The sequence below is a fragment of the Hemitrygon akajei genome, chromosome 9 (assembly GCF_048418815.1).
Source record: "Hemitrygon akajei chromosome 9, sHemAka1.3, whole genome shotgun sequence".
In the NCBI taxonomy this organism is placed as follows: Eukaryota; Metazoa; Chordata; class Chondrichthyes; order Myliobatiformes; family Dasyatidae; genus Hemitrygon; species Hemitrygon akajei.
This window is the reverse complement of record NC_133132.1, coordinates 34,588,125-34,615,392: the sequence shown is the minus strand read 5'-3', so window position 1 is coordinate 34,615,392 and position 27,268 is coordinate 34,588,125. Positions and strand designations below refer to the sequence as shown.

The 27,268-nt window shown below is 38.3% G+C and overlaps 1 protein-coding gene across 15 annotated transcripts in view; it reads right to left on the bottom strand.

The window, feature by feature from the left end:
• The window catches only part of LOC140733005 (clathrin coat assembly protein AP180-like), a 180,543-nt gene that overhangs the window by 74,872 nt on the left and 78,403 nt on the right, over positions 1-27,268 (bottom strand). For all 15 annotated transcript variants that reach the window (XM_073055753.1, XM_073055754.1, XM_073055752.1 and 12 more), the window contains 4 exons: positions 26,440-26,481; positions 20,093-20,169; positions 6,323-6,353; positions 5,347-5,459 (listed from right to left, as the gene is read on the bottom strand). In XM_073055753.1, coding sequence (XP_072911854.1) covers positions 5,347-5,459; positions 6,323-6,353; positions 20,093-20,169; positions 26,440-26,481 — 263 coding nt within the window. The remainder of the gene's footprint in view (positions 1-5,346; positions 5,460-6,322; positions 6,354-20,092; positions 20,170-26,439; positions 26,482-27,268) is intronic.

The following is a 27,268-nucleotide window of genomic DNA, read 5'->3' as shown; positions in this document are numbered from 1 at the left end:
GACAGGGTGGGAGGCAAAAGAGGTGTGAATGTGGCACTGTTGATCAGATATAGTGTGACAGCTGCAGAGAAGGAGGAAGTCATGGAGAGGTTGTCTACGGAGTCTCTGTGGGTGGGAGTTAGGACCAGGAAGGGGTCAATAACTCTACTGGGTGCTTTTTTTTTTATAGACCACCCAATAGTAACAGGGACATCGAGGAGCAGATAAGGAGACAGATTCTGGAAAGATGTAATAATACCAGGGTTGTTGTGGTGGGAGATTTTAATTTCCCAAAAATTGATTGGCATGTCCCTAGAGCAAGGGTGGAGTTTGTTAGGTGTGTTCAAGAAGGCTTGACACAGTATGTATATAAGCCTACAAGAGGAGAGGCTGTACTTGATCTGGTATTGGGAAATGAATCTGGTCAGGTGTCAGATCTCTCAGTGGGAGAGCATTTTGAAGATGGTGATCACAATTCTATCTCCTTTACGATAGCATTGGAGAGGGATAGGAACAGACAAATTAGGAAAGCATTTAATTGGAGTAAGGGGAAATATGAGGCTATCAGGCAGGAACTTGGAAGCATAAATTGGGAACGGACATTTTCAGGGAAATGTACGGAAGAAATGTGGCAAACATTCAAGGGATATTTGCGTGGCATTCTGCATAGGTACATTCCAATGAGACAGGGAAAGGATGGTAGGACACACGAACTGTGGTGTACAAAAGGCTGTTGAAATCTAATTAAGAAGAAGAGCTTACAAAAGGTTCAAAAAACTAGGTAATGATAGAGATCTAAAAGATTATACGGCTAGCAGGAACGAGCTTAAGAAAGAAATTAGGAGAGCCAGAAGAGGCCATGCGAAGGCCTTGGCGGACAGGATTAAGAAAAACCCCAAGGCATTCTAGAAGCATGTGAAGAGCAAGAAGATAATACGTGAGAGAATAGGGCCAATCAAGTACGACAGTGGAAAAGTGTGTATGGAATCAGAGGAGATAGCAGAGGAACTTAACAAGTACTTCGCTTCAGTATTCACTATGGAAAAGGATCTTGGTGATTGTAGGGATGACTTACAGTGAATTGAAAAGTTTGACCATGTAGATATTAAGAAAGAGGATGTGCTGGAGCTTTTGGAAAGCATCAAGTTGGATAAGTCACCGGGACTGGATGAGATGTACCCCAGGCTACTGTGGGAAGCGAGGGAAGAGATTACTGAGCTTCTGGCGATGATCTTTGCATCATCAATGAGGACGGGAGAGGTTCCAGCAGATTGGAGGGTTGCGGATGTTGTTTCCTTATTCAAGAAAGGGATTAGAGATAGCCCAGGAAATTATAGGCCAGCGAGTCTTACTTCAGTGGTTGGTAAGTTGATGGAGAAGATCCTGAGAGGCAGGATTTATGAACATTTGGAGAGGCGCAATATGATTATGAGTAGTCAGCATGACTTTGTGAAAGGCAGGTCATGCCTTACAAGCCTGATTGAATTTTTTGAGGATGTGACTAAACACATTGATGAAGGTAGAGCAGTAGATGTAGTGCATATAGATTTCAGCAAGGCATTTGACAAGGTACCCCATGCAAGGCTTATTGAGAAAGTAAGAAGGCATGGGATCCAAGGGGACACTTGCTTTGTGGATCCAGAACTAGCTTGTCCACAGAAAGCAAATAGTGGTTATAGATGGGTCATATTCTGCATGAAGGTTGGTCACCAGTGGTGTGCCTCAGGGATCTGTTCTGGGACCTTTACTCTTCGTGATTTTTATAAATGACCTGGATGAAGAAGTGGAGGGATGGGTTAGTAAATTTGCTGATGACACAAAGGTTGGAGGTGTTGTGGACAGTGTGGAGGGCTGTCAGAGGTTATAACAGGACATTGATAGGATGCAAAACTAGGCTAAGAAGTGGCAGATGGAGTTCAACCCAGATAAGTGTGAGGTGGTTCATTTTGGTAGGTTAAATGAGTTAGGGCAGGTGACGGAAGTGTGTGTAGGGGAACACTTTGGTTCCAGTGATCATAACGTCATTAGTTTCAACTTGATCATGGATAAAGATAGATCTGGTCCTCAGGTTGAAGTTCTAAACTGGAAAAAGGTCAAATTTGAAGAAATGAGAAAGGATCTAAAAAGCGTAGATTGGGACAAGTTGTTCTCTGGCAAGGATATGATTGGTAAGTGGGAAGCCTTCAAAGGAGAAATTTTGAGAGTGCAGAGTTTGTATGTTCCTGTCAGGGTTAAAGACAAAACGAATAAGAATAAGGTGCCTTCGTTCTTGAGGGATATTGGAACTCTGATAAAGAAGAAGAGAGAGATGTATAACATGTATAGGCAACAGGAAGGGAATAAGATGCTTGAGGAGTATAATAAGAGTAAGAAAATACTTAAGAAAGAAATCAGGAGGGCTAAAAGAAGACATGAGGTTGCTTTGGCAGTCAGGGTGAAGGATAATCCTAAGAGCTTCTACAGGTATGTTAAGAGCAAAAGGATAGTAAGGGATAAAATTGGTCCTCTTGAAGATCAGAGCGGTTGGCTATGTATGGAACCAAAAGAAATGGGAGAGATATTAAATGGGCTTTTACATCTGTATTTACTAAGGAAACCGGAATGGAGTCTATGGAAACAAGGCAAACAAGTAGGGAGGTCATGGAACTTATACAGATTAAAGAGGAGGAGGTGATTACTGTCTTGAGGCAAATTAGAGTAGATAAATCCCCATGACCTGACAGGGTATTCCCTAGGACCTTGAGGGAGACTAGTCCCCTCTGTGAAATTCCAGGGGCCCTGGCAGAAATATTTAAAATGTCGATATCCACGGGTCAGGTGCCAGAGGATTGGAGGATAGCTCATGTAGTTCCGTTGTTTAAAAAAGGCTCAAAACATAAGCCGGGAAATTTTAGGCCGGTAAGTTTGATATCGGTAGCAGGTAAATTATTGGAAGGAATACTAAGAGATAGGATCTACAAGTATTTGAATAGACAGGGACTTATTAGAAACAGTCAGCATGTCTTTGTGCGTGGTAGGTCATGTTTAACCAATCTATTAGAGTTTTTCGAGGAAGCTACCAGGAAAATGGATGAAGGGAAGCCAGTGGATATTGTATACACGGACTTCAGTAAGGCCTTTGACAAGGTCCCGCATGGGAGGTTAGATAGGAAGATTCAGTCGCCAGGTATATATGGAGAGGTAGTAAATTGGATTAGACATTGGCTCAATGGAAGAAGCCAGAGAGTCGTAGTGGAGGATTGCTACTCTGAGTGGAGGCCTGTGACTAGTGGTGTGCCACAGGGATCACTGCTGGGTCCATTGTTATTTGTCATCTATATCAACGATCTGGATGATAATGTGGCAAATTGGATCAGCAAATTTGCTGATGATACAAAGATTGGCGGTGTAGTGGACAGTGAGGAAGGTTTTCAAAGTTTGCAGAGGGATTTGGACCAGTTGGAGGAATGGGCAGGAAAATGGCAGATGGAGTTTAATGCGGACAAGTGTGAGGTATTGCACTTCGGAAGGTCAAACCAAGGTAGAACATACAAGGTAAATGGTAGGACACTGAGGAGTGCAGTAGAACAGAGGGATCTGGGAGTACAGATACATAATTACCTAAAAGTGGCATCACAAGTAGATAGGGTTGTAAAGAGAGCTTTTGGTACATTGGCCTTTATAAATCAAAGTATTGAGTATAAGAGTTGGAATGTAATGGTGAGGTTGTATAAGACATTGGTGAGACCGAATTTGGAGTATTGTGTGCAGTTTTGGTCACCTAATTACAGGAAGGATATTAATAAGGTTGAAAGAGTGCAGAGAAGGTTTACAAGGATGTTGCCGGGACTTGAGAAACTGAGTTACAGAGAAAGGTTGAATAGGTTAGGACTTTATTCCCTGGAGCGAAGGAGAATGAGGGGTGATTTGATAGAGGTGTATAAAATTATGATGGGTATAGAAAGAGTGAATGCAAGCAGGCTTTTTCCACTGAGGCCATGGGAGAAAAAAAGAGGTCATGGGTAAAGGGTGAAGGGGGAAAAGTTTAAAGGGAACATTAGGGGTGTGGCTTCTTCACACAGAGAGTGTTGGGAGTGTGGAATGAGCTGCCAGATGAAGTGGTGAATGCGGGCTCACTGTTGACATTCAAGAAAAACTTGGACAGGTACATGGATGAGAGGGGTTTGGAGGGATCTGACCCGGGTCTAGGTCAGTGGGACTAGGCAGAAAAATGGTTCGGCACAGCCAAGAAGGGCCAGAAGGTCTGTTTCTGTACTGTAATGTTCTATGGTTCTAAATATGACAGAATATAGTATTAATGGTAAGACTCTTGGCAGTGTGGAGAATCAGAGGGATCTTGGGGTCCGAGTCCATAGGACACTCAAAGCTGCTGTGCAGGTTGACTCTGTGGTTAAGAAAGCATACGGTGCATTTGACTTCAATTGTGGGATTGAGTTTAGGAGCTGAGAGGTAATGTTGCAGCTCTATAGGACCCTGGTCAGACCCCATTTGGAGTACTGTGCTCAGTTCTGGTAGCCTTACTATACGAAGGATATAGAAATCATAGAAAGGATGCAGAGGAGATTTGCAAGGATGTTGCCTGGATTGCAAAGCATGCCCTATGAGAATAGGTTGAGCGAACTTGGTCTTTTTTCCTTGGAGCAACGGAGGATGAGAGGTGACCTGATAGAGGTGTATATAGAGGTGTATAAGATGATGAGAGGTATCAATTGTGTTGATAGTCAGAGGCTTTTTACCAGGGCTGAAATGGCCAGCACGAGAGGACACAATTTTAAGATGCTTAGAAATAGGTACAGTGGAAATGTCAGGGGTAAGATTTTTTTACACAGAGTGGTGAGTGTGTGGAATAGGCTGCTGGCGACGGTGGTGGAGACGGATACGATAGGGTCTTTTAAGAGACTCTTGGACAGGTACATGGAGCTGAGAAAAACAGAGGGCTATGGGTAACCCTAAGTAATTTCTAAGGTAAGGACATTTTCAGCACAGCTTTGTGGGCCGAAGAGCCTGGCCTGTGTTGTGCCATAGATTTTTTATTTTTCTATGTTTCTAATCAAGAACCATCAACCTCTGCTTTAAATATACCCAAATAGTTATCCACCACAACCGTCTGTGGCAAAGAATTCCACAGATTCACTACACTCTGGCTAAAAAAAATTCTTACCCATCTGTGTTCTAAATGGAAGTCCCTCTGTTCTGTGGCTGTGCCTTCTGGTTCTATACTCGCTCACTATCGGGAACACACTCTCCACATACACTCTGTCTAGGCCTTTAAATATTCATTTTTTGTGTGTTTTCATAAAATGCACAATAAAGAAAATTAATTGCTTAAAATCATCCTGTAATCTGCCAAAACCATTCAAGACTTACTTTACTGGAGCTGCGACAGGGGGTGGCGGTGAAAAGAGATCAACGACTGGAGCCGTGTCAGCCACCTTGGCAGGACTGGTGGTGGGAGAAGACCCTGTGTTTTCCGGAGAGCCCTAGAACGATTTTAAAAAAGTATCTTTGAAGAATATAGTGATATTTATTCATGTTTTGAATGTACTGTTCAGTATAATACTGAAATCATCCAAATTTTAAATCCCTCAGTTTCTTCATAACATAATTTTAACAAAATTTATTTACTGGGAAAAAGTGTCTGAAATAACCTACCAAATAACCAAATGGAGACAAATGTTAGAATCATTCAGGTATATGAAATTTAAGTCTTTTGTGATATGCAAGACATGCATTTCAGGTCCTTACATTTTATTACTGTTCTAGTAAAATGGTTATAATTTCCTCAATTGATAAGAACACAAATGGTTTTATAGTTGGGCCTTTTGGGCAATTAGAAACATATCAAATATGCAAACAATAGCCTAAAATCAGAATCAGATTTATTGTCACTGGCATATGACTTGAAGTTGGTCGTTTAGTGACAGCAGTACAGTGCAAGACACAAAATATTACTACAAGTTTAGAAAATAAATAGTACAAAAGATGAATAACAAAGCAGTGTTCATTGGTTTGTGAAACATTCAGACAACAGGCCTGAGCATTATCATTTGAAATTGGGAAGAAGGGAGAAAACAGGGAAGGGGAAGGAGCAAAGAAGGAAATGGAGGGTTGGGGGGCGGGGAAAGGAGAACGGAAAAAGATTAGTTTCAATAAATGCTCCACAGAGAATTAGGCAATTAGCTTTCCAAACTTCAGAAATACAATTTATCATGCATCTTATAGCTTTTATATAAAACATGCATATTAAGGCAACAAAACAAAATTATCAACCAAGGCATAAACTAAGGATCCTACACAGTACTTTGCAGGGGGGAGGGGTTGAAGAAAAATTAACTTATATTACCGTAGTCCCCTGTAAAGGTGCTCCAGCAGTCCTGAAAGAAAATAAGAGGCAGATGAAAAGAGATTTTCAAAATACAGAAGACATTTATACACTAAAAGCATACGTAACTGTGAATAAAGCTGCATGGTCTGGAGATATTCATGAGTAATTCACAGTTGCAACACTAAAAAAATCATTACTACCATTGTTCCATTGTGTAACCCAACAAAGTACTATGGAGATTAGCACTTAAACTGTGACCCACAAAGTTCAAAGTAAATATGCCACTATATACAACACTGTGATTCATTTTCTTGTGGGAATTCACAGTAAAGACAAAGAAACACAATAGAATCAATGAAAAAGTGCACACAACAAGACAAACAACCCATATGCAAAAGATGACAAACTGCAAATACAAAAGGAAAAAAATTAAGCAATAAGTATTGAGAACATGAGATAAAAAGCCCTGAATGGGAGCCCACAGATTGTGTGAATAGTTTAGTGTTGGGGTGAGTGAAGTTATCTCCTGAATAGGTCCTGAGGCTCCTGTACCTCCTTCCTGATATTAGCACCGAAAAGAGAGAGTGATGTGGATGGTGGGAGTCTGCGGTGATGGATGCTGCTTTCTTGTGGCAGCACTGCTTGTAAGTATGCTCAGTGGTGGGGAGGGCTCTACCTGTGATGGACTGGGCTATATCTGCTACTGTAAGTGTACAGCAAACTAGAGGGGAGTTATCTAAATATTTCTTGCTGTAAATTTCTTGACCCCAGTCCAGTCACATTATCACCACACATTTTTTTAGATGCCTTTCCCATTTGAAACAAAGTATGATTCAGAAGGATTTCCAAGCACAAGTGCACATTCTAAGTACATAAGCTGAATCAAGAAACAAAGGAAATGCAGCAACACACACAAAGCACTGGAGGGCCACAGCAGGTCAGGCAGCATCTATGAAAATACATAAACAGTCAATGCTTTAGGCCGAGACCCTTCAACAGGACCTTGTCTATATTGCTGAAGTAACAGGATAAATAAGACAGAGGAACTATTAAAAACTTGACAAAACTGTAAGGCTTTGAGTTGACAGACAGTGAATAAAAAGATGGATAACCTCTATTTCTATCTCATAACCCCCACCCCAAGCATCATTCAAACTAATTAGTCATTAAATTTGAACAAGTTTCTTGACAGGGAATGAAACAAGCAAATGGGCAGCACATTGACACCTTCCAATATTTCAGGCCTCAACAGTGTAGCGTGTTCTTCAAGAAAAACAGACTTACAAAATATGTGAATTATGGAAAATTACTGTGGTTACCAGAGAATAGATCTTAGTCCTGTTGCTGTCTCTGTTCTCTGGTTTTTCATTCTCAATGACAATGCTGAACGAATGAAGCACAGAAGTTACAATATCCAGCTGTTCCTTCATTAAATTAACTTCAGCTCAATGGCAAAACAATTCTCCTCAGACAATTTATTTTTCTCCCTAAGAAAATTGCTACAATTTTCTCCAAACTATTTAACAAGTAATAATAAATTCAATTGCTATAACAATTATTCCTTTTGCTTTTTTTCCCATCTGTGGCAAACTGGGGTAAATTTAAAAAGCAAATTAGTTCAATTTATACTGCCCATTGGTCCAAAGATCACCTTGTCCTCATTTCCATCCCTTATCTAGAGTACTTTCTTAAAGGAGCAACACATACAAAATGCTGGAATAACTCAGCAAATAGCATCTGTGAAGAGGACATTTCAGGCTAAGACCCTTCATCGGGACTCAGTCCAAAATGCCCACTGTTCATTCCTCTCCATAGATCTTGCCTGATCTGCTATGTTCTTTCAGTATTTTGTCTACATTACTTTGCATTGCCAGCATCTGTGAAATTTCTTGGATTTCTTAAAAGCTTTCAGACAGTATAATGGTTGAAACTTACCCTTCACTAACAATCCAAGACAGCAGGAAAGAACACAAAGTTTTAAAATTAATTTTCCAAAAAGAAGTACATTTTCAAATTTAAAGGTAAATATTTGCTTCTTGGTGACACTAAGATTGTTTGTATTCTTTGAACAGTGATATTACTATTATATAGTGTGCTCAGCTGTAAAAAGTTGGATTTATTAAATTACATATTAATTATGACACGCTATTGATTCAACTCTATTTTAAATCAAAAGGATCTGACATTGTTTGTCATTGCCAAGATTAAATTCAAATATATTTACAGCTCCCCTTGCATATGTAGTAATTCAAAATCACCAGAGGTCCATGTATTTAGCTAGAAGTTTACATCTTCAGATTTTAACAAGTTACATAGATACACTTCATCCTTTGATTCTAAATCCAAAATCTGTTCTGATTCAAAACCCAAGTTATGTGATTTTGACCCACTCATGATAACCTTACCTAGTTTTCATTGCTCCTCCAGAGGGTTAGCTAGGCTCTAACCCAATATGTTAGACAGGGAACTGCAGGGATCAAGTAAAGTGACCCAAATCTCTTTCCATGTTTAATATTACAAGTTGAAACCAACTTGAGTATATTATCTTCACAAGAGATGGACAAAACTCTGACCAACTCTGACAAGCTAGAGTGCACTTCAAATTTTATTACCCCTGCCTATAATAATTTACTTTTTTGTAAATGGTCAATTAATTATAATCATTCACTGCTTTTGCCAAACATTTTCCAAAATTCACATGGCAATAATACAGCCTGTCATGTCCGAGACGTTCTTTTGTGGAGTCAACCGATCAAAGAACCTACTGCTCTTTTCATGTTTCCTTGTGAGCTTTTTTAAAAGTTCTTCCATTCAAGTATTTAATTAATTCTCTTCCAAATGTTGCTGTTTAACTTGTTTCTATCTTCTAACTTCTTTGTCAATTTCAGAGGTCCAGAATTTGAGGCCTGATGGCCAGAGCTCTGAGTCCACTGTGGATCTCAAAGGCCCAATATCTGTGAAACTACAGCCTGTCCTGGGGTTAGAGGACTGTGTATGTGTGTGGGTGAGTTTGCTGGAGGGAAGAACAGAGCTTGTGTTATTGCTTGGTATCTTCTGCATAGAAGTGTTGTTCTGCTGAGCATGGTGTGTATGCTGTGTTGCTGCCAGAATAGTGACACTTACAAGCTACCAGAGTACATCATAGAGTCAAAAAACACTACAGGGCAGAAATGGGCCCTTATGCCCTAGCAGAGTGTGCCAAGCTATTAATCTGCCTAGTCCCTTTGACCAGCATTTGTACCATCCATTGCTCTCAATATCCTTCCATACCCCACCCATCCAGATCTATCCAAATTTCTCTTAAATGTTGAAATCGAATGCACATCCACTACTTGTGCTAGCAGCTCATTCCACAATCTCACCACCTTCTGAGTAAAGAAGTCCCCCCTCATGTTCCCCTTCACACTTCACCTTTCGCCATTAACCCATGACTTCTAGTTGTAGTCTCACCCAATCTTAGTGGAAAAACCCTATTTTTACCCCTCACAATATTGTATACCTCTATCAAATGTCCCCTCAATCTTCTATGATTGAGACTCATCCAGAAAGTCATGAGGCACGGGATAAGTGGAACCTTGGCTGTTTGGATAAAAAATTTGCTTAAAGGAAGAAAGCAAAGGACAGTTGTGGAAGGAAAGTATTCTGCCTAGAGGTCGGTGACTAGTGGAGTGCCGCAGAGATCTGTCCTGGGACCCCTGCTATTTGTGATTTTTATAAATGACCTGGATGTAGAGGCAGAAGTTTGTGGATGACACGAAGGTTGGAGGAGTTGTGGATGGAGCAGTAGGTTGTCGAAGGTTACAAGAGGATATAGACAGGATGCAGAGTTGGGCAGGAAAATGGCAGATGGAGTTCAATCCGGACAAGTGTGAGGTGATGCATTTTGGAAGGACAAACCAGAAGACTTAGTACAGGATTAATGGTCAGTTACTTAAGAGTGTGGATGAACAAAGGGATCTTGGGGTTCAAATCCATACATCCCTTAAGGTCACTGCGCAGGTTGATAAGGTAGTTAAAAAGCTTATGGGATGCTAGGCTTCATTAACAGGGGGATTCAGTTCAAGAGTACAGAGGTCATGTTGCAAATCTACAAATCTCTGGTGAGACCTCACTTAGAGTATTGTATTCAATTCTGGTCACCTCATTATAGGAAGGATGTGGAAGCTATGGAGAGGGTGCAGAGGAGATTTACCAGGATGTTGCCTGGTTTGGAGAACAAGTCATATGAAGCAAGGTTAGCAGAGCTGGGACTTTTCTCTTTGGAGCATAGAAGAATGAGAGGGGACTTGATAGAGGTCTACAAGATTATGAGAGGCAAAGATAGGGCGGATAGTCAGTACCTGTTTCCCAGGGCACCAACAGCAAACACCAGAGGGCATATGTACAAAATTAAGGGAGGGAAGTTTACGGGAGACATCAGGGGTAAGTTTTTCTTTTTTACACAGAGGGTTGTGAGTGCCTGGAATGACTTGCCAGGGATGGTGGTGGAGGCTAAAACATTAGGGGTATTTAAGAGCCTCTTGGACAAGCACATGGATGAAAGAAAAATGGAGGGTTATGGGGTAGTGTGGGTTTAGTACTTTTTTTTAAAGGATTATATGGGTCAGCACAACATGGAGGGCAGAAGGGCCTGTACTGTGCCGTAGTGTTCTATGGTTCTATGATCCAAAGAATAAAGTCTTAACCTATTCAATTTTTCCCTATAACTCAGGTCCTCAAGCCCAAAAACATCCTTGCTAAATTCCTCTGTATCTTTTCAATCTTATTTACATCTTCCCTGTAGGTTTTTGACCAAAACTGGACACAATACTCCAAATTAGGCCTCAGCAATGTCTTATACAACTCCAACATAGCATCCCAACTCCTATACGAAACACTTTGATTTATGAAGGCCAATGTGCCAAAAGCTTTCTTTATGACCCTTTCCACCAGTGACACCACTTTCACAGAATTATGGATCAGTATTCCCAGATCCCTTTGTTCTACCACACTACTCAGTACTCCACTGCTCACCGTGTAAGACCTACCCTGGTTGGCCCACCCAAAGTGCAACACCTCACACGTGTTTGCATTAAATTCTATCTATCAATTTTCAGCCATTTTCCCATCTGTTGCAAGCTTTGATAGTCTTCCTCACTGTTCACTACATCTCCAATCTTGGTGTTATCAGCAAATTTGTAGATCCAGTTTACCTCATTATCATCCAGATCATTAATATAGATGACAGACAACAACGGACACAGCACAGAACCCTGCAGCACACCACTAGTCACAGGCCTCCAAGTCAGACAGACATCCATCCACTACCACTCTTTGGCTTCTCCCATGAGGCCAATCTTTAATCCAATTTACTACCTCATCCTGAATTCCATGCAGGTGAACCTTCATGACTACCATGTTGAACCTTGTCAAAGGCCTTACTAAAGTCCATGTAGACAACATCCACTACCTCACCTTTTTTAACTTTCCCTTTAACTGAGCGAAGTGATGATGGCTCTAAACGGTGACTCCTTTGCTTGCTTCTTTGGAAACAGCTCTATTTCTATCTTTGATACCTCTTGTTTTCCTTTTCAAGGTTCTTTTGAAGACTGTGACGCAGGAGTTACATTCTGAGTTCCGTTCCTTGCGGGAATGGGACCCACTCTCAGGGCCTCACGAATGGCCGCTTTTTGATATTCAAAGGACGTGGCCTCCAAGACTAGAGTGCTTTCAGGGTGCCGGATTATCGTGGCTCTGGAGACGGGCTGATTCAAGGCCAGTGCCCCCGACTGAGGCATCGCAGGGGAACACGGAACATCAGGAGCAACAGGTTAGCTGCCATGGGCTGTGCGTCCAGAGACCTGAGCCTTCCTGGGGCCGACTCTCTGGGTGCAGCGCTCGGAAAAAATGATGCAACAGACTTTTAATATCGTAAATCAACGAGTTGTTTGTTATGTCTCCCGCCTCTCTGTGAAACAGGTACTCCTCTTTTTCCCTTATTAGGGAGGGAGAGAGCCTGTGGAATGTCTAATTACCGAGTGAATGACTAGCCTTTGGGGTACTGCAAGTCGTGTCTTTATTGATGCTTTGCTGCATCACTGAGTGCTCAGTGGAGGGTGCTTATGCTTTTTTGCTGGTAGTAAAAGTAAGTATTTCAATGCAAGAAGTATTGTAGGAAAGGCAGATGAGCTCAGGGCATGGATGAACACATGGAATTACGATATTGTAGTTATGATTGAGACTTGGTTGAAGGAGGGGCAGGACTGGCAGCTCAGTATTCTGGGATTCCGTTGTTTTAGACATGACAGAGCAGAAGGGGAAAATTTCATGGCAGTGCTCAGTCAGGACAGACTGGAGAACTCATTTAGTAAGGAGTTATAAGACCGAAAGACATAGGAGCAGTATTAGGTCATCTGGCCCATCGAGTCTGCTCTCCCATTCAATTATGGCTAATCCTTTTTTCTCCTCCTCAACCCCAGTTCCTACCTTCTCCCCGTAACCTTTGATGCCATGTCCAGTCAAGAACCTATCATTCTCTACCTTCAATACACCCAATGACCTGGCATCCACAGCTGCATGTGGCAACAAATTCCACAAATTTATCACCCTTTGGCTAAAGAAATTTCTGAAAGGGCGCCCCTCTATCCTGAGGCTATGCCCTCCTGTCCTAGACTCTCCCACCATGGGAAACATCCTTTCCACACCTACTCTGTCTAGGCCTTTCAACACTCAAAAGGTTTCAATGAGATCCCCCTTTATCCTTCTGACTTCCAATGAGTATAGACCCAGCACCATCAAACATTCCCTGTATGATAACCCCTTTCATTCCAGGAATCATCCTTGTGAACCTCATCTGGACCCTCTCCAATGCCAGCACATCTTTTCTAAGATGAGGGGCCCAAAACTGTTCACAATACTCAAGGTGAGGCCTCACCAATGCCTTATAAAGCCTTAGCATCACATCCTTGCTCTTGTATTCTAGACATCTTGAAATGAACGCTAACATGGATAGAATTGAGGAATAAGAAAGGTATGACCACGTTAATGAGGCTATATTACAGACCACCAACAGTCTGAGGGATTTAGAGGAACAAATTTGCAGAGAGATCACAGACTGTTACAAGAAACATAAGATTGTTGTAGTAAGTGATTTTAACTTCCAGATATTGATTGAGAATCCCATGCTGTAAAAGGACTGGACGGAATAGAGATTGTCGAAAGAAGGTCAGCAGGAGACGCTCATGGAGTGAGTACTGTTTCAGATTCGCTCCATAACCTTTACTTTTTTTAACCTATGATCACCCTTATTTAACTTACTTTTACCTACACCAAAAGATTCTTGCTACTTTTTTGGACTTATCTTTAAGAGTTTATTGTGAATTTTTGAAGAAATGAATACAGAAATGGCTCTTAGATCTAAAGGGTGAGAACCTGGGAAGGATCCTAACGGGAACAGGAAGAAGAAAAAAACTGATCCTAAGCGCACTGAATTGACTTATGAAATATTATTGGAGGTTTTAAATGAAAAATTTGAAGAACGACGACAAATTTTTAAACAAGATATAAAGGCTTTTCAAGATTATATGCATAAGACGGATTCAGTAGTTAACCAGCAGCAAGTTCTAATCGCAACTTTGCAAGAGGACGCTCGGAAGCGAGACTTGATAATTGGAAAACTGGAGCAGAAATTACTTTCGACGATTAAACAGGTGGAAACACTTAAAGCCAAGAGTGTCGACTTTGAGAATCAGTCCAGAAGACAGAACTTACGCATACTTGGTCTCCCGGAAGGTATTGAACAAGGGGACCCCTCGAAGTACTTTGCTCAACTTTTAAAGGATGCGTTCCCTTCTGTATTCCCAGACAGTCCTCCGTTACTTGATTGCGCTCACAGAATTATGCGTCGATCACCAAGTGCTTCAGCTAAACCACCGGTTGTAATTGTCCGATTTCACTATGTGCATGTTAAAGAGCAACTTATTCGTGTGGCTTGGCGTGTAGGGATGGTCAAATTTCAAGATCACAATTTTCGATTAGTGGAAGATTTTAGTTCAGAAGTAATGAAGGCAAGGCTTCTTTTTAAACCTCTGATGTCAGAATGTTATGAGAAAAATCTAAAACCTGCGCTCTTATACCCTGCGAAGCTCAGAACCTCGCCTCCGAATGCACCACGGCGTGTTTTTCTTTCTACATCTGAAGCTACTGCAATGGACTCTCATCTCTAATAAAAGAGTGATTTTGATCATGCAAGATGGTTTTTGTTTCCAAAACCAGATTTTGTTTCTGGCTATTGGTGTAGGTTTACTCTATATTTTATACTCTAGTTAAAGTTTCTTTTTCGACATACTAATCTTTTTATTTTACTTACTTCAACCACTGTACTTTATCTTTGGTTATTATTATTAATCCTTCGAAGGTGAACTTTTTTTTACTAAGATGGCGGTTTCTTCTCTGAAATATTTTTGGCTTTTTTTTGATTTCGCCATTTTTTTTTCTCTCGTCTTCTTCCTATAATGCATTTATCACGGTTTAAATTCTTTTTGGTTTGTTTGGGTTTTAACCTGATTTATAAGTTACTAGTGATTATATTCTTTTTGGTTTTTTTTACTACCAATTATATTAAGAAGTTTGGTTTTAGTATAGTGATTATTATTTCTTTAGAGTTTGGGTGGATCTTTTTTTAATCCTTTATATACAGAGTTGTCTTCTGCTGTTATGGGGGTAGATTTAGTTTCACCTTTCCTTTTTCCCAGCCTATCCCTGGCTGGGGTGGTCTTTTTTCCTCTTGGGTGGGGGGGGTGGGGTTTTTTTTTCTAAATCTTATGTTCCTTACATCAGTTTTTTTTAGTTTCTTCATTTGGGCTGATTTTAAACTACTAAAATGCCTGCGATGTCGTCACTTCCGGGTCCGCCCCTTATTTTTGTTCCTCTTCCGGGTGCATGAGTTCATAATTTGGTTAACCCTTTATATACCAAAGGGTTGATTTCAGAAATATGGCTCAGACCATTAATTTTGTCTCTTGGAATACTAATGGCTTAAACCATCCAATTAAGCGGAAAAAGATTTTCAAAGTATTCCAAAGACTTAATGCTCATATTATTTTTGTACAAGAAACTCATGTGAGGAAAGAGGACAATTATAGCTTTTTTAGGTTTTGGAGGGGTCAACAGTATCATTCGAATTCAAATGCTAAAGTAAAGGGAGTTTCAATTTTTATTGACTCCTCTATTGCATTTGTCCAACACGATATCTTTTCGGATCCGAATGGTAGATTTTTGTTAATTACTGGCTTACTTTTTAACAAAAAGGTTGCTATGGTTAATGTTTATGCTCCAAATGTGGATTGTCCCGATTTTTTTAAGTCCTTATTTACTTCTCTACCTAATCTAAATGAATATAAGTTAATAATGGGTGGTGACTTTAATTGTTGTCTAAATCCTTTGATGGACAAATCTATATCTACTCAGACTTTACCTAATAAGTCGGCCACTTGTATTAACTCTTTTTTGACTGATAATGGAATTTTTGATATTTGGAGATTTCGGCATTCTAAGGACAAAGAGTTTTCATTTTTCTTACATGTTTATCATTCCTACTCGAGAATTGATTATTTTTTTATTGACTCTTGTTTTATTGGTTGTAATTATGATATTATAGCCATCTCTGACCATGCTCCATTAAAACTTTCTATTAAATTTACGGATACAGCTTCTAGTGCTAGACAATGGCGATTTGATTCTACCTTACTGCAAGATCCGGATTTTATTAAATTTATGAAGGAACAGATCGATTTCTTCTTTTCAACTAATTCCATGGATGATATTTCTTGCGGAACACTTTGGGACACTTTAAAAGCATATATACGTGGACAGATTATCTCCTACTCTGTTGGTCTGAGAAAACACATTAAGAAGGAAACTCTTTTATTGGTTGATAAAATTAGAGAGATTGACAAGAAATATTCGATTACTCCTAGTAAGCAGCTTTACAAACAAAGGGTTGAACTTCAAACGGAACATAGTTTATTACTTACATCTTCGATTGAAAATCAATTAATGAAAACCAGATCTGATTTTTATATACATAGTGATAAATCGGGTAAACTGTTAGCTAGTCAATTGAAGAATGTTTTGGTTAAACGTCAAATTACTAAGATCCGTCAGCAGAATGGGGATCTGACAGTTAACCATGACGAGATAAACAAATCATTTCAAGATTTTTATACCTCCCTGTATCATTCCGAATTCCCTCATGATCATAATACCATGTGTGATTTTCTTGGGAAATTGAATTTTCCAAAATTATCATCAGATGATCTTTCAATATTAGAAACTCCTATTACGGATGCAGAAATTAAAGGGGTTATTTCCTCTATGAATTCTGGGAAAGCACCAGGTCCAGATGGGTATACAGTAGAATTTTTAAAATGTTTTTCCGCTACTCTTTCTCCTTGGTTATGCAGGGTTTTTGAAGAAGCAATTAGATTGGGCAATCTGCCACAATCTTTTTATAGAGCTTCCATTTCTTTAATATTGAAGAAAGATAAAGACCCTACTGACTGTGCATCCTATAGACCAATATCTTTATTGAATGTAGATTCCAAGATCTTTTCCAAGTTACTGGCATCCTGGCTGGAGAAGGTATTACCCCAAATTATTTCGGAAGATAAAACTGGTTTTATTAAAAATCGCTATTCTTTTTTCAATGTTAGGAGATTATTGAATATTGTTTATACTCCTTCACATAGCACTTCAGAATGTGTCATTTCATTAGATGCGGAGAAAGCATTTGATAGAGTTGAATGGCCATACTTATTTAATGTGCTTGAGAAGTTTAATTTTAGTCCGACATTCATTTCCTGGATTAAACTGATATATCATACTCCAGTAGCCTTGGTGCTTACTAACAATCAAAAGATCTCCATTTTTTCGTTTATTTCGGGGTACTAGACAAGGCTGTCCTCTTAGTCCATTATTATTTGATATTGCTTTAGAACCCTTGGCAATTGCTATCAGAGAATCACAGAACATTTTTGGCATAAATCATGGGACAGATATACATAAGTTATCATTATATGCAGATGATTTATTATTATTTATTTCTGATCCTGAGAAATCCATTCCTGCAGTTATATCATTGTTGGCTCAATTTAGTGATTTTTCCGGGTATAAATTAAATCTTAATAAGAGTGAATTGTTTCCTTTAAATAGACAGGTTCCAATTTATGGAAATTTACCTTTTAAATTAGTTAATGACTCTTTTATTTACTTAGGGATTAAAATCACAAAAAACTATAAGGACTTATTTAAGGTTAATTTTTTACCCTTAATCGATCAGATTAAATGTTTGTTTACTAAATGGTCACCACTATCTTTATCTCTGATAGGTCGGATTAATGCTATTAAGATGGTTATTTTACCTAAGTTTTTATATATATTTCAAGCGGTACCAATTTTTATTCTGAAATCTTTTTTTGCTAATGTTGATTTAAAAATTTCCTCATATATATCTGGCAGAATAAAAATCCTAGATTAGGTAAAATATATTTACAGAAGGCAAGGAAGGAAGGTGGATTGGCATTGCCTAATTTTAGATTTTATTATTGGGCAGTTAATATCCGATATTTGATATGTTGGTTAAAGGATTGGGATATATCTTTTAGCCCTCATTGGGTGAACCTGGAAATTAAATCTGTACAAGGATTTGCATTGGGTTTTATTTTAGGAACTTCTCTTCCCTTTGCTCTTTCTAAATTGCCAAAACGAATTGACAACCCGATAGTTAAACATACTTTACGTATATGGTTTCAATTTCGGAAATTTTTTGGGTTGACTCAGTTTGTTTTAAATATTCCTATTGTATCCAATTGCTTTTTTTAATCCTTCTATTATAGACCAAGCTTATTCAGCTTGAAAGACTAAAGGATTACTACGATTTTCCGATTTATTTTTGGATAATTGTTTTATGTCTTTTGAGCAATTATCTAATAAATATAATTTGCCTAGATTTCATTTTTTTTTAGATATTTACAGATTAGGAATTTCTTAAATACTGTACTTCCTACTTTTCCAAATTTTGTGCCTTCAGGTATTTTGGAGAATTTGTTTGAACTAAATCCTTCTCAGAAAGGGCTAATATCAAAACTTTACAATATAATTATGAAGATACGTTCAGAGCCCTTCTATAAGATTAAAAATGATTGGGAAAGAGAACTTAACCTTACTATCCCTATTGAGAATTGGGATAAAATTCTTCAATTAGTTAATACATCATCTATATGTGCTAAACATTCATTAATACAGTTTAAGGTTGTGCATAGGGCTCATACGTCCAAGGATAAATTGGCTCATTTTTATTCCTATATAAATCCTATTTGTGACAGATGTCATTCTGAGATAGCGTCTTTAACTCATACGTTCTGGTCGTGTCCGCTTTTGAAAAAATATTGGAAAGACATTTTTGATATTATTTCTGCGGTATTGAACATTGATTTACAACCTCATCCTATTACTGCAATTTTTGGTTTACCAATGATGGACTCACTCCATTCATCCTCTTCCGCTTGTCGAATGATTGCATTTCTTACATTAATGGCTAGAAGATCTATTTTGTTGAATTGGAAAGAAATTAATCCTCCTACCGTATTTCACTGGTTTTCTCAATCAATGTTATGTCTAAATTTAGAAAAAATTAGAAGTGTTGTATTTGATACTTCTATTAAATTTGAAAAGATATGGAGACCATTTATCCAATATTTTCATATGATGTAATATGACCCTGTTCCAAGCCTATTTGTTTTTCCAGTTTTGATTTTATATATGTTGAGAGGATCAGAGTTGACGACACTGATGATTTTGTATTTTTGTGAGATATTATAAACAGCCCTTTTTTTCATTTTTTTCTTTTTCTCTTCTTTCTTTTTTTTCCTTATTAGTTATTAGATTATTAGATTAGTTTTTTTGCATAATTTTTTTTATTTTTCTTTTTTGTTTTTTTTTAATATATATTATGATATACCTAGGTTTGCCTTGTTTATTTGTGAATTGTATCGTCCATGATTTGGGAATACTCATTTATACTGTAATCATTGCTTATGTATTCTTTCATGTTCAGTTGAAATGTGTATGTTTGTAATCCCATTATCTATGTATCATTTTATTTTGTTGATATTAATAATAATAATAAAAAGACTGAAAAAGAAAGGAATAGAGATTGTCAAATGTGTTCAGGGTTGTTTCCTTAATCAGTACGTAGAAGTCCCAAAGGGAGAGTGTGCAAAACTTGATCTGTTACTAGATCTATAATCTTTGGAGCAAGGGTTCCCAATCTTTTTTATGCCATGGACTCTACAATTAACGGAGGGGTCCATGGACGTCATGTTGGGAACCCTGCTCTAGAGTTTAGAGAATTGTTTGAAAACCAAAAATCATCCAGTGAGTGGCAGTTCTGTGTGCAAAAACGCCTTGTTAATGAGAGAGGTTGGAGGAGAATGGCTAGACTGGTTCAAGCTGACAGGAAGGCAACAATAACAAATAACCATGTATTACAATAGTGGTGTGCAGAAGAGCATCTCTGTATGTACAACACGTCAAATCTTGAAGTGGATGGGCCATCAGCAGAAGGCAACGATTATAAAAGGGGGTACCCTAATAAAGTGGTCACTGAGTGAGAAAGAGAAACAAGTATATGTAAAATGTAAAACCAGAGCATCATATTACAGCTGCATATCAGTTTACACAAGCTGTATTTACCAAATGCAGAAAGGCATTTTTTTCATTAAAATGTGATCTAAATAAGTTCAAGCGTACCTACTGCCAGCTGCATTTTTCTTCCCTTCCAGTGTATTCAAATGCTGCTCAAGTGCTTCCAGAAGACTGCTGGGTGCCTAAAAAACATAATACAATACAGCAATCACAATTTGCTGCTAATTTACAAGCCCGCTTCATATAGCACTCGAAAGAAAATTTCCACACATCATGGAAAGCAGTGATGTTCAATTGTGCTTTTATGTTCTTCATAAAAGCAACACGTGACAAGCTCATGCTTCCAAGTCAAGGAAAATTTTCAGTTGAACACAAACTACTAATGTGTACTCTCAAACTACCCTAAAATTGAGAACCAAAAAACAAACACATTGAAAAGCAATCACATTTAAGTTCTCATATGTTTTAGACACCAGAAATGAACAAACTCAAGCGCACACACCATGCACAACCACTTCCAGAATTAATTACTCATTGGACATTAAGCTTATGAATAATGTACCTAACATACCTAACATTATATGGATTTATGGGCATGACATTTGACAAAGAGCATTATGTATGAGACTTTAATTACAAGTAATAATTAGGCTGAAAATACAATTTTAATTTTCTTATAAATAGGCTACATGCCTTTATGATCCTGCTCCAGAATTCAATAAAATCAATACTAATCCTCAGTCTTGGTTCCACTTTTGTGCAAATCCCAGTTCCTTGCATATCTGAAATTTCTTGCATACAAATTCAAAAGTCCTTGCATACCGAAAAATCTACTGATTTCTGAATCCTGAGCACAAAAAAGCCCTTTGGGAAAAAAATTTAAAGATTCACAACACTGAGGTAGAAAATTTCTTACCTTTGCCAAAATAGCAAATTCCCTGAAACCACTAAATTCTAAACTTTTTACCCAGAGTAATAAACACTTGGTCCATAACCTATCAAACCCTTCAGATTAAGGAACTGAAATGTTAACTCATTCTTTATAGAGCAATACAGACAAAATGCTGGACGAATTCAGCAGGTCAGGCAGCTATGGAATGGAATAAACTGTCAACACTTTGAGCTAAGACCCTTCATCAGGACTATTCTCATTTGCACTCCTCCCTCCCTCACCTTCTTATTCTGGCTTCTTCCCCCTTCCTTTCCAGTCCTGATGAAAATTCTTGGCCTGAAATGTCAACTGCTTAATCCTTTCCATAGATGCCGCCTGACCAACTGAATTCCTCCAGCACTTTGTGTGTGTTGCTTTGGATTTCCACCAGCTGCAGAATCCCTGCAGCTAGGTGAGGAGGAGGCGACAGAGGCTGGAAGAAGGGTGATGAGCAAAGACACAAAATGGTTACACAGAAGTAAAAAACCTAATGTTCATTCCATTGGGTTGTAGACTACTCTGGTGGAATATGAGGTTTTGATCTTCTAAATTGCAATTGTCCTCTGCTTGAGGAGAGACAGGTGGGTATGGGAGGAAATTCCCAGTCCTGATGCATGGTCTCAACACAAAACTTCGACAATTCCTTTCCCTCAATATATGCTGTTCAACTTGCTGAGTTCTTCCAGCAATTTATTTTACGGTTTTAGATTATGGCATCTACAGCATAGTATGCACCTTCCTTACTCTTTGATGACTGAAATAACAGTGAATGCTAATCTAAAACTTGAACAAGAGGCAGGAAACTTTGCACGCGTTTATAGCAACTTCTGCTTCAGTATCACCTATTCAGAACTCTTTGCGATCACAGTCAACCACTGTATAGTTCAGCTTTAAAATGCACTTAACACAATATTGTTGATGTTAACAAAATAGCCTGGAGAGTGGACATGGAGAAAGTGTTTCCAGTAGTGGACCAGGGGACACAGCCTCAGAATAGAAGGCTGTATCCCCATTAGAATAGAGATAAGGTATTTCTTTCTCCAGAGGGGGTGAATCTGAATTTCATTGCCATAGAACACTTGACTTGTCAAGAATTTCTTGCAATTTTTGTTTTATTTCAAGATCTGCAGTATTCTGCTCTTATAAAAGAAAACCTCAATTCTCTGGACACATCTTTTGAGCAGAGGAGAAAAAAAGCTTCAAAGATATCCTCTTGCTCTAAAACAGGTAACGGGCAAAATTAAAACAAACTTGGTACTAACAGAGCAACAATAGAAAGCTCTTAAAAATGTTCTATAAAATCAAGTTGAAAGAAGTGATTACATTTTAGGAACTTATGTAAAACTCATTAAAAGCACAAGTCAACCCAAGCAAGAAATGCTTAAAAAATAACGTGCTTAATCTTGAGTTAATAGGGAAAAGTGAAACAAGATAGATAGGCTTTGAAATTGTTCAGAAACAGAATGCAAAGAGCCAAAAGCCACCTGGACCCCAGCTACACCTGCATCCACTGGATATCTTGGTGGGGAGGGGGGTGGCGGAGAGTAAGAGAATGAAAGAATTGGCACGTGACATAACTTCAATAATGCTGAGATCTCAACAGCCACCTATTTTTCCAACATATTCACAGCTGTCTTAATTCTGTTGGCAAATTTCATCAACAAGATACAAAACCCACCAGCACGAAAGAATTGCTAAATGAATTGTCATTGAAAACAACTTAAGTAAATAAAGTACTACACAGTGGTATCATGGTGCAGAGGAGATTCACTGGGATGTTGTCTGGCATGGAGCTTTTCACTTAGAGACTAGAGAAGCTGGGTCTGTTTTCCCAGGAATGGAGGAGGATCAATCACGGGACTGAAGTATAAAAAATTATGAAGGCTTATATAAGGGAGAGTGCAAACAATTTCTCCCCTTGGAGGTGACTGAAACCAGAGTACATAATAGATAAGCCTACTGCACCCAATGCAGCCTCCTCTACATTGGTGAGATCTGATGTAAATTGGGGGACCTGATGTAAATCTGATGAACCACATAGGCCATCAAATTGAGATGTTAAACACTCTGGAGAAGCAAAACAGATTCTGCCTAACCTGAAGATTCACAACACCTTATGTTTTTTTTTCTGATACTTTAGCACTTGCCAACACATAGATAACGCTGGAGGAACTCAGGTCTTGCAGCATCTATGGAAATAAATAGCTGACATTTCAGTCTGAGATCCTTCTTTAGGACTAGAAAGGAAGGGGGAAGATGTCAGAATAAGAAGGTGGGGGTGGAGGAGAATGACAAGTTAGAAGGTGAGAGGTTTTGCCAGGTGAATGGCTGGAGAAGAAGGCACCTGATAGGAGAGAAGAAGGAGAAGCACCAACGTTTTTAGCATTTGCCGCATTTTGTTATACCATCAAATGTCTTCACTCCTGTTCATCCATCACATTCCTCTCACCACACCTACCTATTTCTCTACTAATCTCCAAATGAAAGCAAACCCAAATCTGGGGAAAACATTTATTTGCTCAAATTATATCTTATTGCTTGAAGTATTTCTAACAACTTATGTTAGTTTCAGATTTAATTCATTTAAGTCATTCAGTTATTTGAATAAACTACTTCAAGGACTCTACAATTCATGTTGTCCATATTATTTGTTTATTTATTGTATTTGCATAGTTTGCCTTCTTTTGCACATTGGTTGTTTGTCAGTCTTTGAGTGCAGGTTTTCATTAATTTTATTGGTTTTTTTTCTATTGTGAATGCCTGCAAGAAACTGAATCTCAGAGTTGTATATGGTGATATATATGTACTTTGATAATAAATTTATTCTGAACTATTTAACTGAGTGCAAAATTAAATTAGATATATAAAATGAAAGATAAACAACTAGGAAGTTGGGTACATCATTTTAGAATGCTGAGTTCAATGTTTCAAAACAGAAAGACCTGGATGTAAAGCATCAAAAGATCAATTTTTTCATGCTTTTGGAAAGATGCAAGGCATCTGCTTTCCAGTGAACAGCATGCTAAAACACCAGCATCAGTTATTTACCAGATGCTCCCAGCATCAAATTGGATTTTGAAAGGTGTAACTGCACAAGGTCAGCTATCAGATTCTGAACTATTCTTACTATTTAAGTACACAATTCAGCAATCTAATCCGTAACCTTAGATCCCATTAACAGAAAGGCCAGCACACGAGAAGTAGAGTAGATAACATAAGGAGGGTTACCGGATTATCAATGGTACAATCTTTTAAAGGTGTATTTTCAGTGTCAGAATTTTTAAGGTCGACAAGAATTCTCCGATGTATTACCTGCATTTTCAGAAGTTATTATCATATAAAAATGAACAACTATACATATTTATCTCATGTATCATTGTTGACAAGCCGTGATGAGATTAACCATGGATACATTTTATGCAAAATATTTCAGAGAAGTAGGAAATCCAATAACCTTTCTTGGTTTTCAATTAATATTAAAGTATTACCATCAGACAAACAAAGACGTACTTCACTTTTCTATAAATTTTGAATGTTTTTATTCAATACATTTTAAGTGCAAGTTTTCTTAAGCTATTTATTTAGATCTAAGAATGTACATATTATTTCAGAAGAAATAAACCAATTAAATTGTGCAAATATAACGAGGTCTGCTCCGGCAAAGTAAAAAGCTGCTCCTCCATTTGACACATTCCTCCTTCAGTATGCCTGAAAGTGATATCCATACAGGTTCAACATTCAACAGGATATCATTTATCCAGGTAGAAACTCCAAAAAAATTGGGTAACACATTTAATCAGACCAACATAGCTGATTGTTGTTTTTTTTTGTTTAAAGCCTCCATAAATCTTCATAAATACTACATGCAATTAGTGTTTGATTATTTAACAAAACTGAAGTTAATATGATTAGTTAATGTAATAAAAATAATGAAGATTTTAACTCCTAGCTTATATAGCTGAGTATTAATAATAAATGGTGCACTCAAATCAGTAGTCAACGTCTAAACATTTTAAACTCAAAAACATCCAGCTCATCTAAAATTCACAATCATAATCATCATTGTATGCCATGTTATAAGACATAGGTGTACACAATTCTATGATCATCTTGGCAAATTTGTCTGCAGAAGTGGTTTGCCCCATTGCCTTCTTCTGGGGTAACCCTAGCCATTATCAATATTCTTCAAAGATTGTCTGTCTAGTGCCAGTGGTTGCATAACCAGGACTTGTGATATGCATCAGCTGCTCATATGACTATCCTCCACCTGCTCCAATAGCTTCATGTGACCTTGATCGGAGGGTGTGGGGGACTAAGCAGGTGTTGCACCTTGCCCAAGAGTAACCTGCAAGCTAGCGGAGGGAAGGAGTGCCTTACATCTCCTTTGGTAGAGAAGTATCTCCACCCCGTTAAATATTTGATTTGGGATTTTATTATACAGAATTTCACAAACGAACACCTGCAGATGTAAAGTCCATTAAAAAGCAGAGGGAAAAGTTAATTTCTGATTGAGGATAAACCAAATCTAATTAATTGTGACCACTCATGTAATTTATGAACAAAAATATGTTGTCCACATTGCAGGTTGATAGTGCACAGAAACAAGCATTTAACACGTTTAGTTGGTACTACCTTGCAGTAATTGAAATTTAAAGAACATTATGGGAACAGGGCCTTCTGGTCCAATGAGCCCACACCACCCAATTACACATGAACTAGACTACTAACCCCGCAGGTCTTTGGTATGTGGGAAGAAACCAGAGCACCCAGAAGAAACCCACGCAGTCATGGGTAGAACGTATAAACCCCTTATAGACAGTGGTAGAAATTGAACCCCAATCACTGGCACAGTAAAGTGATGTGCTGTTATGCTACTGTGCCGTTCCTGCCTGCACAGAGGTATTGCTGCATCAAAATAATACTGTGTTTGTTTTACAAGAACCAAATTTTAAATATGACAGAAATCACAATCAAAGGAGGATCAATTCTGAAAAGCAAATTGGAATCAGATTTATCAGGTTCTTTTGATGCTGCTGAAACGATAAAGTTTGCCATCTCACATTCTCAGGGGAAAAAAAACCGCATTGCAAATCAAGATGGAACAGAAGGAGCACATTGAGTTTGAGATTAAAACACAAGACCTTGTCAATGATCTTTATAATCTGGGTAGTAGATATTCTGTGGTGGTACTTCATGGCCAGATGCTGTTTTCCTGTTCTCCCTATATAGACAATATGTTCACAGGATGCAGCATGTATTACCAACTGCTTCTTGCACAAAGTTGCCCACCATTTCAGAGTGAAATTAATCAAGCAGACTGGTGTTCCTAGAGACACACATCAATCAGACCTGATAAGGGCAGCACCCCTTCCCAACGACATTAATCAACTGGATGCGTTCTTATGAATAAGCAACTTGGTTGAATGGATATAACTTTGGTTATTATACGACTAGTATTAGTCCATCTAGGAATTATGAAAATCATTCTAACATGAAATTAAAAGGAATAGAAAAGTCCTACCTGTGAAAGATCGGGAATGTCACCTTTATCAATACCTACTTGCTGTAAAAAAAAAACAAAAACAATGAATTATTTTTCACCTCATAACTGTGGTATTCTCAAATGTGAATTTAATTATCCTGGCATTATAAATCATGATCTGAATGAATATTACAGCAAAATTTCAAAGGATCATTTTCATTTGTGATATAGCAAATCACTGCTGCTCACTGGTACTTTGTGTAGAGTATGGCTGTAATACCCTGCACAAGATGCTTTTACCATAAGCACAAAACAATAGGGGGTAGAAACACGTAGCAAATGAACAAAGTTTAAATTAGCTAAAATGCAGATTATAGAGTTTTAAAAGAACTGAAAATTCAGCTGAACAAATATGGACATTTTCTATACTCCAAATCTACATGGTGCCATCACAACATCCTTCTTTTCAGTGAGGAAACTGAGCACAGATTGGGGTGATTATTTGAACATACATCTCTTCATCTGAAAGAGTAACTTCGAGTTTCAAAAGACTTCTCACTAATTCTCCTATCCAGGAGAAATCTCATCTTGAGTGTATGACCAGAATGCATCCCACCAAGTTCTTCCTCTTCTCTCAAAGTCAAGATCTCAGGCTGAGTGGAAGATTCAAAGAACCCTCATCCAGTCATACACTTATGTTGAAAGGGAGGAAAATTTCGTTCAATTTTGTTCTGCAGTTCTTCCAGGTGGTTTTCATTAAGATGAGACTTTCTTATCCTTCCTCACTGTGAAGCCCAGCAATGGAAACATATCAGTATTTCCTTTTGCAACATGATTTTTCCAAAAATTCAGTTTCCTTTTAAATCCA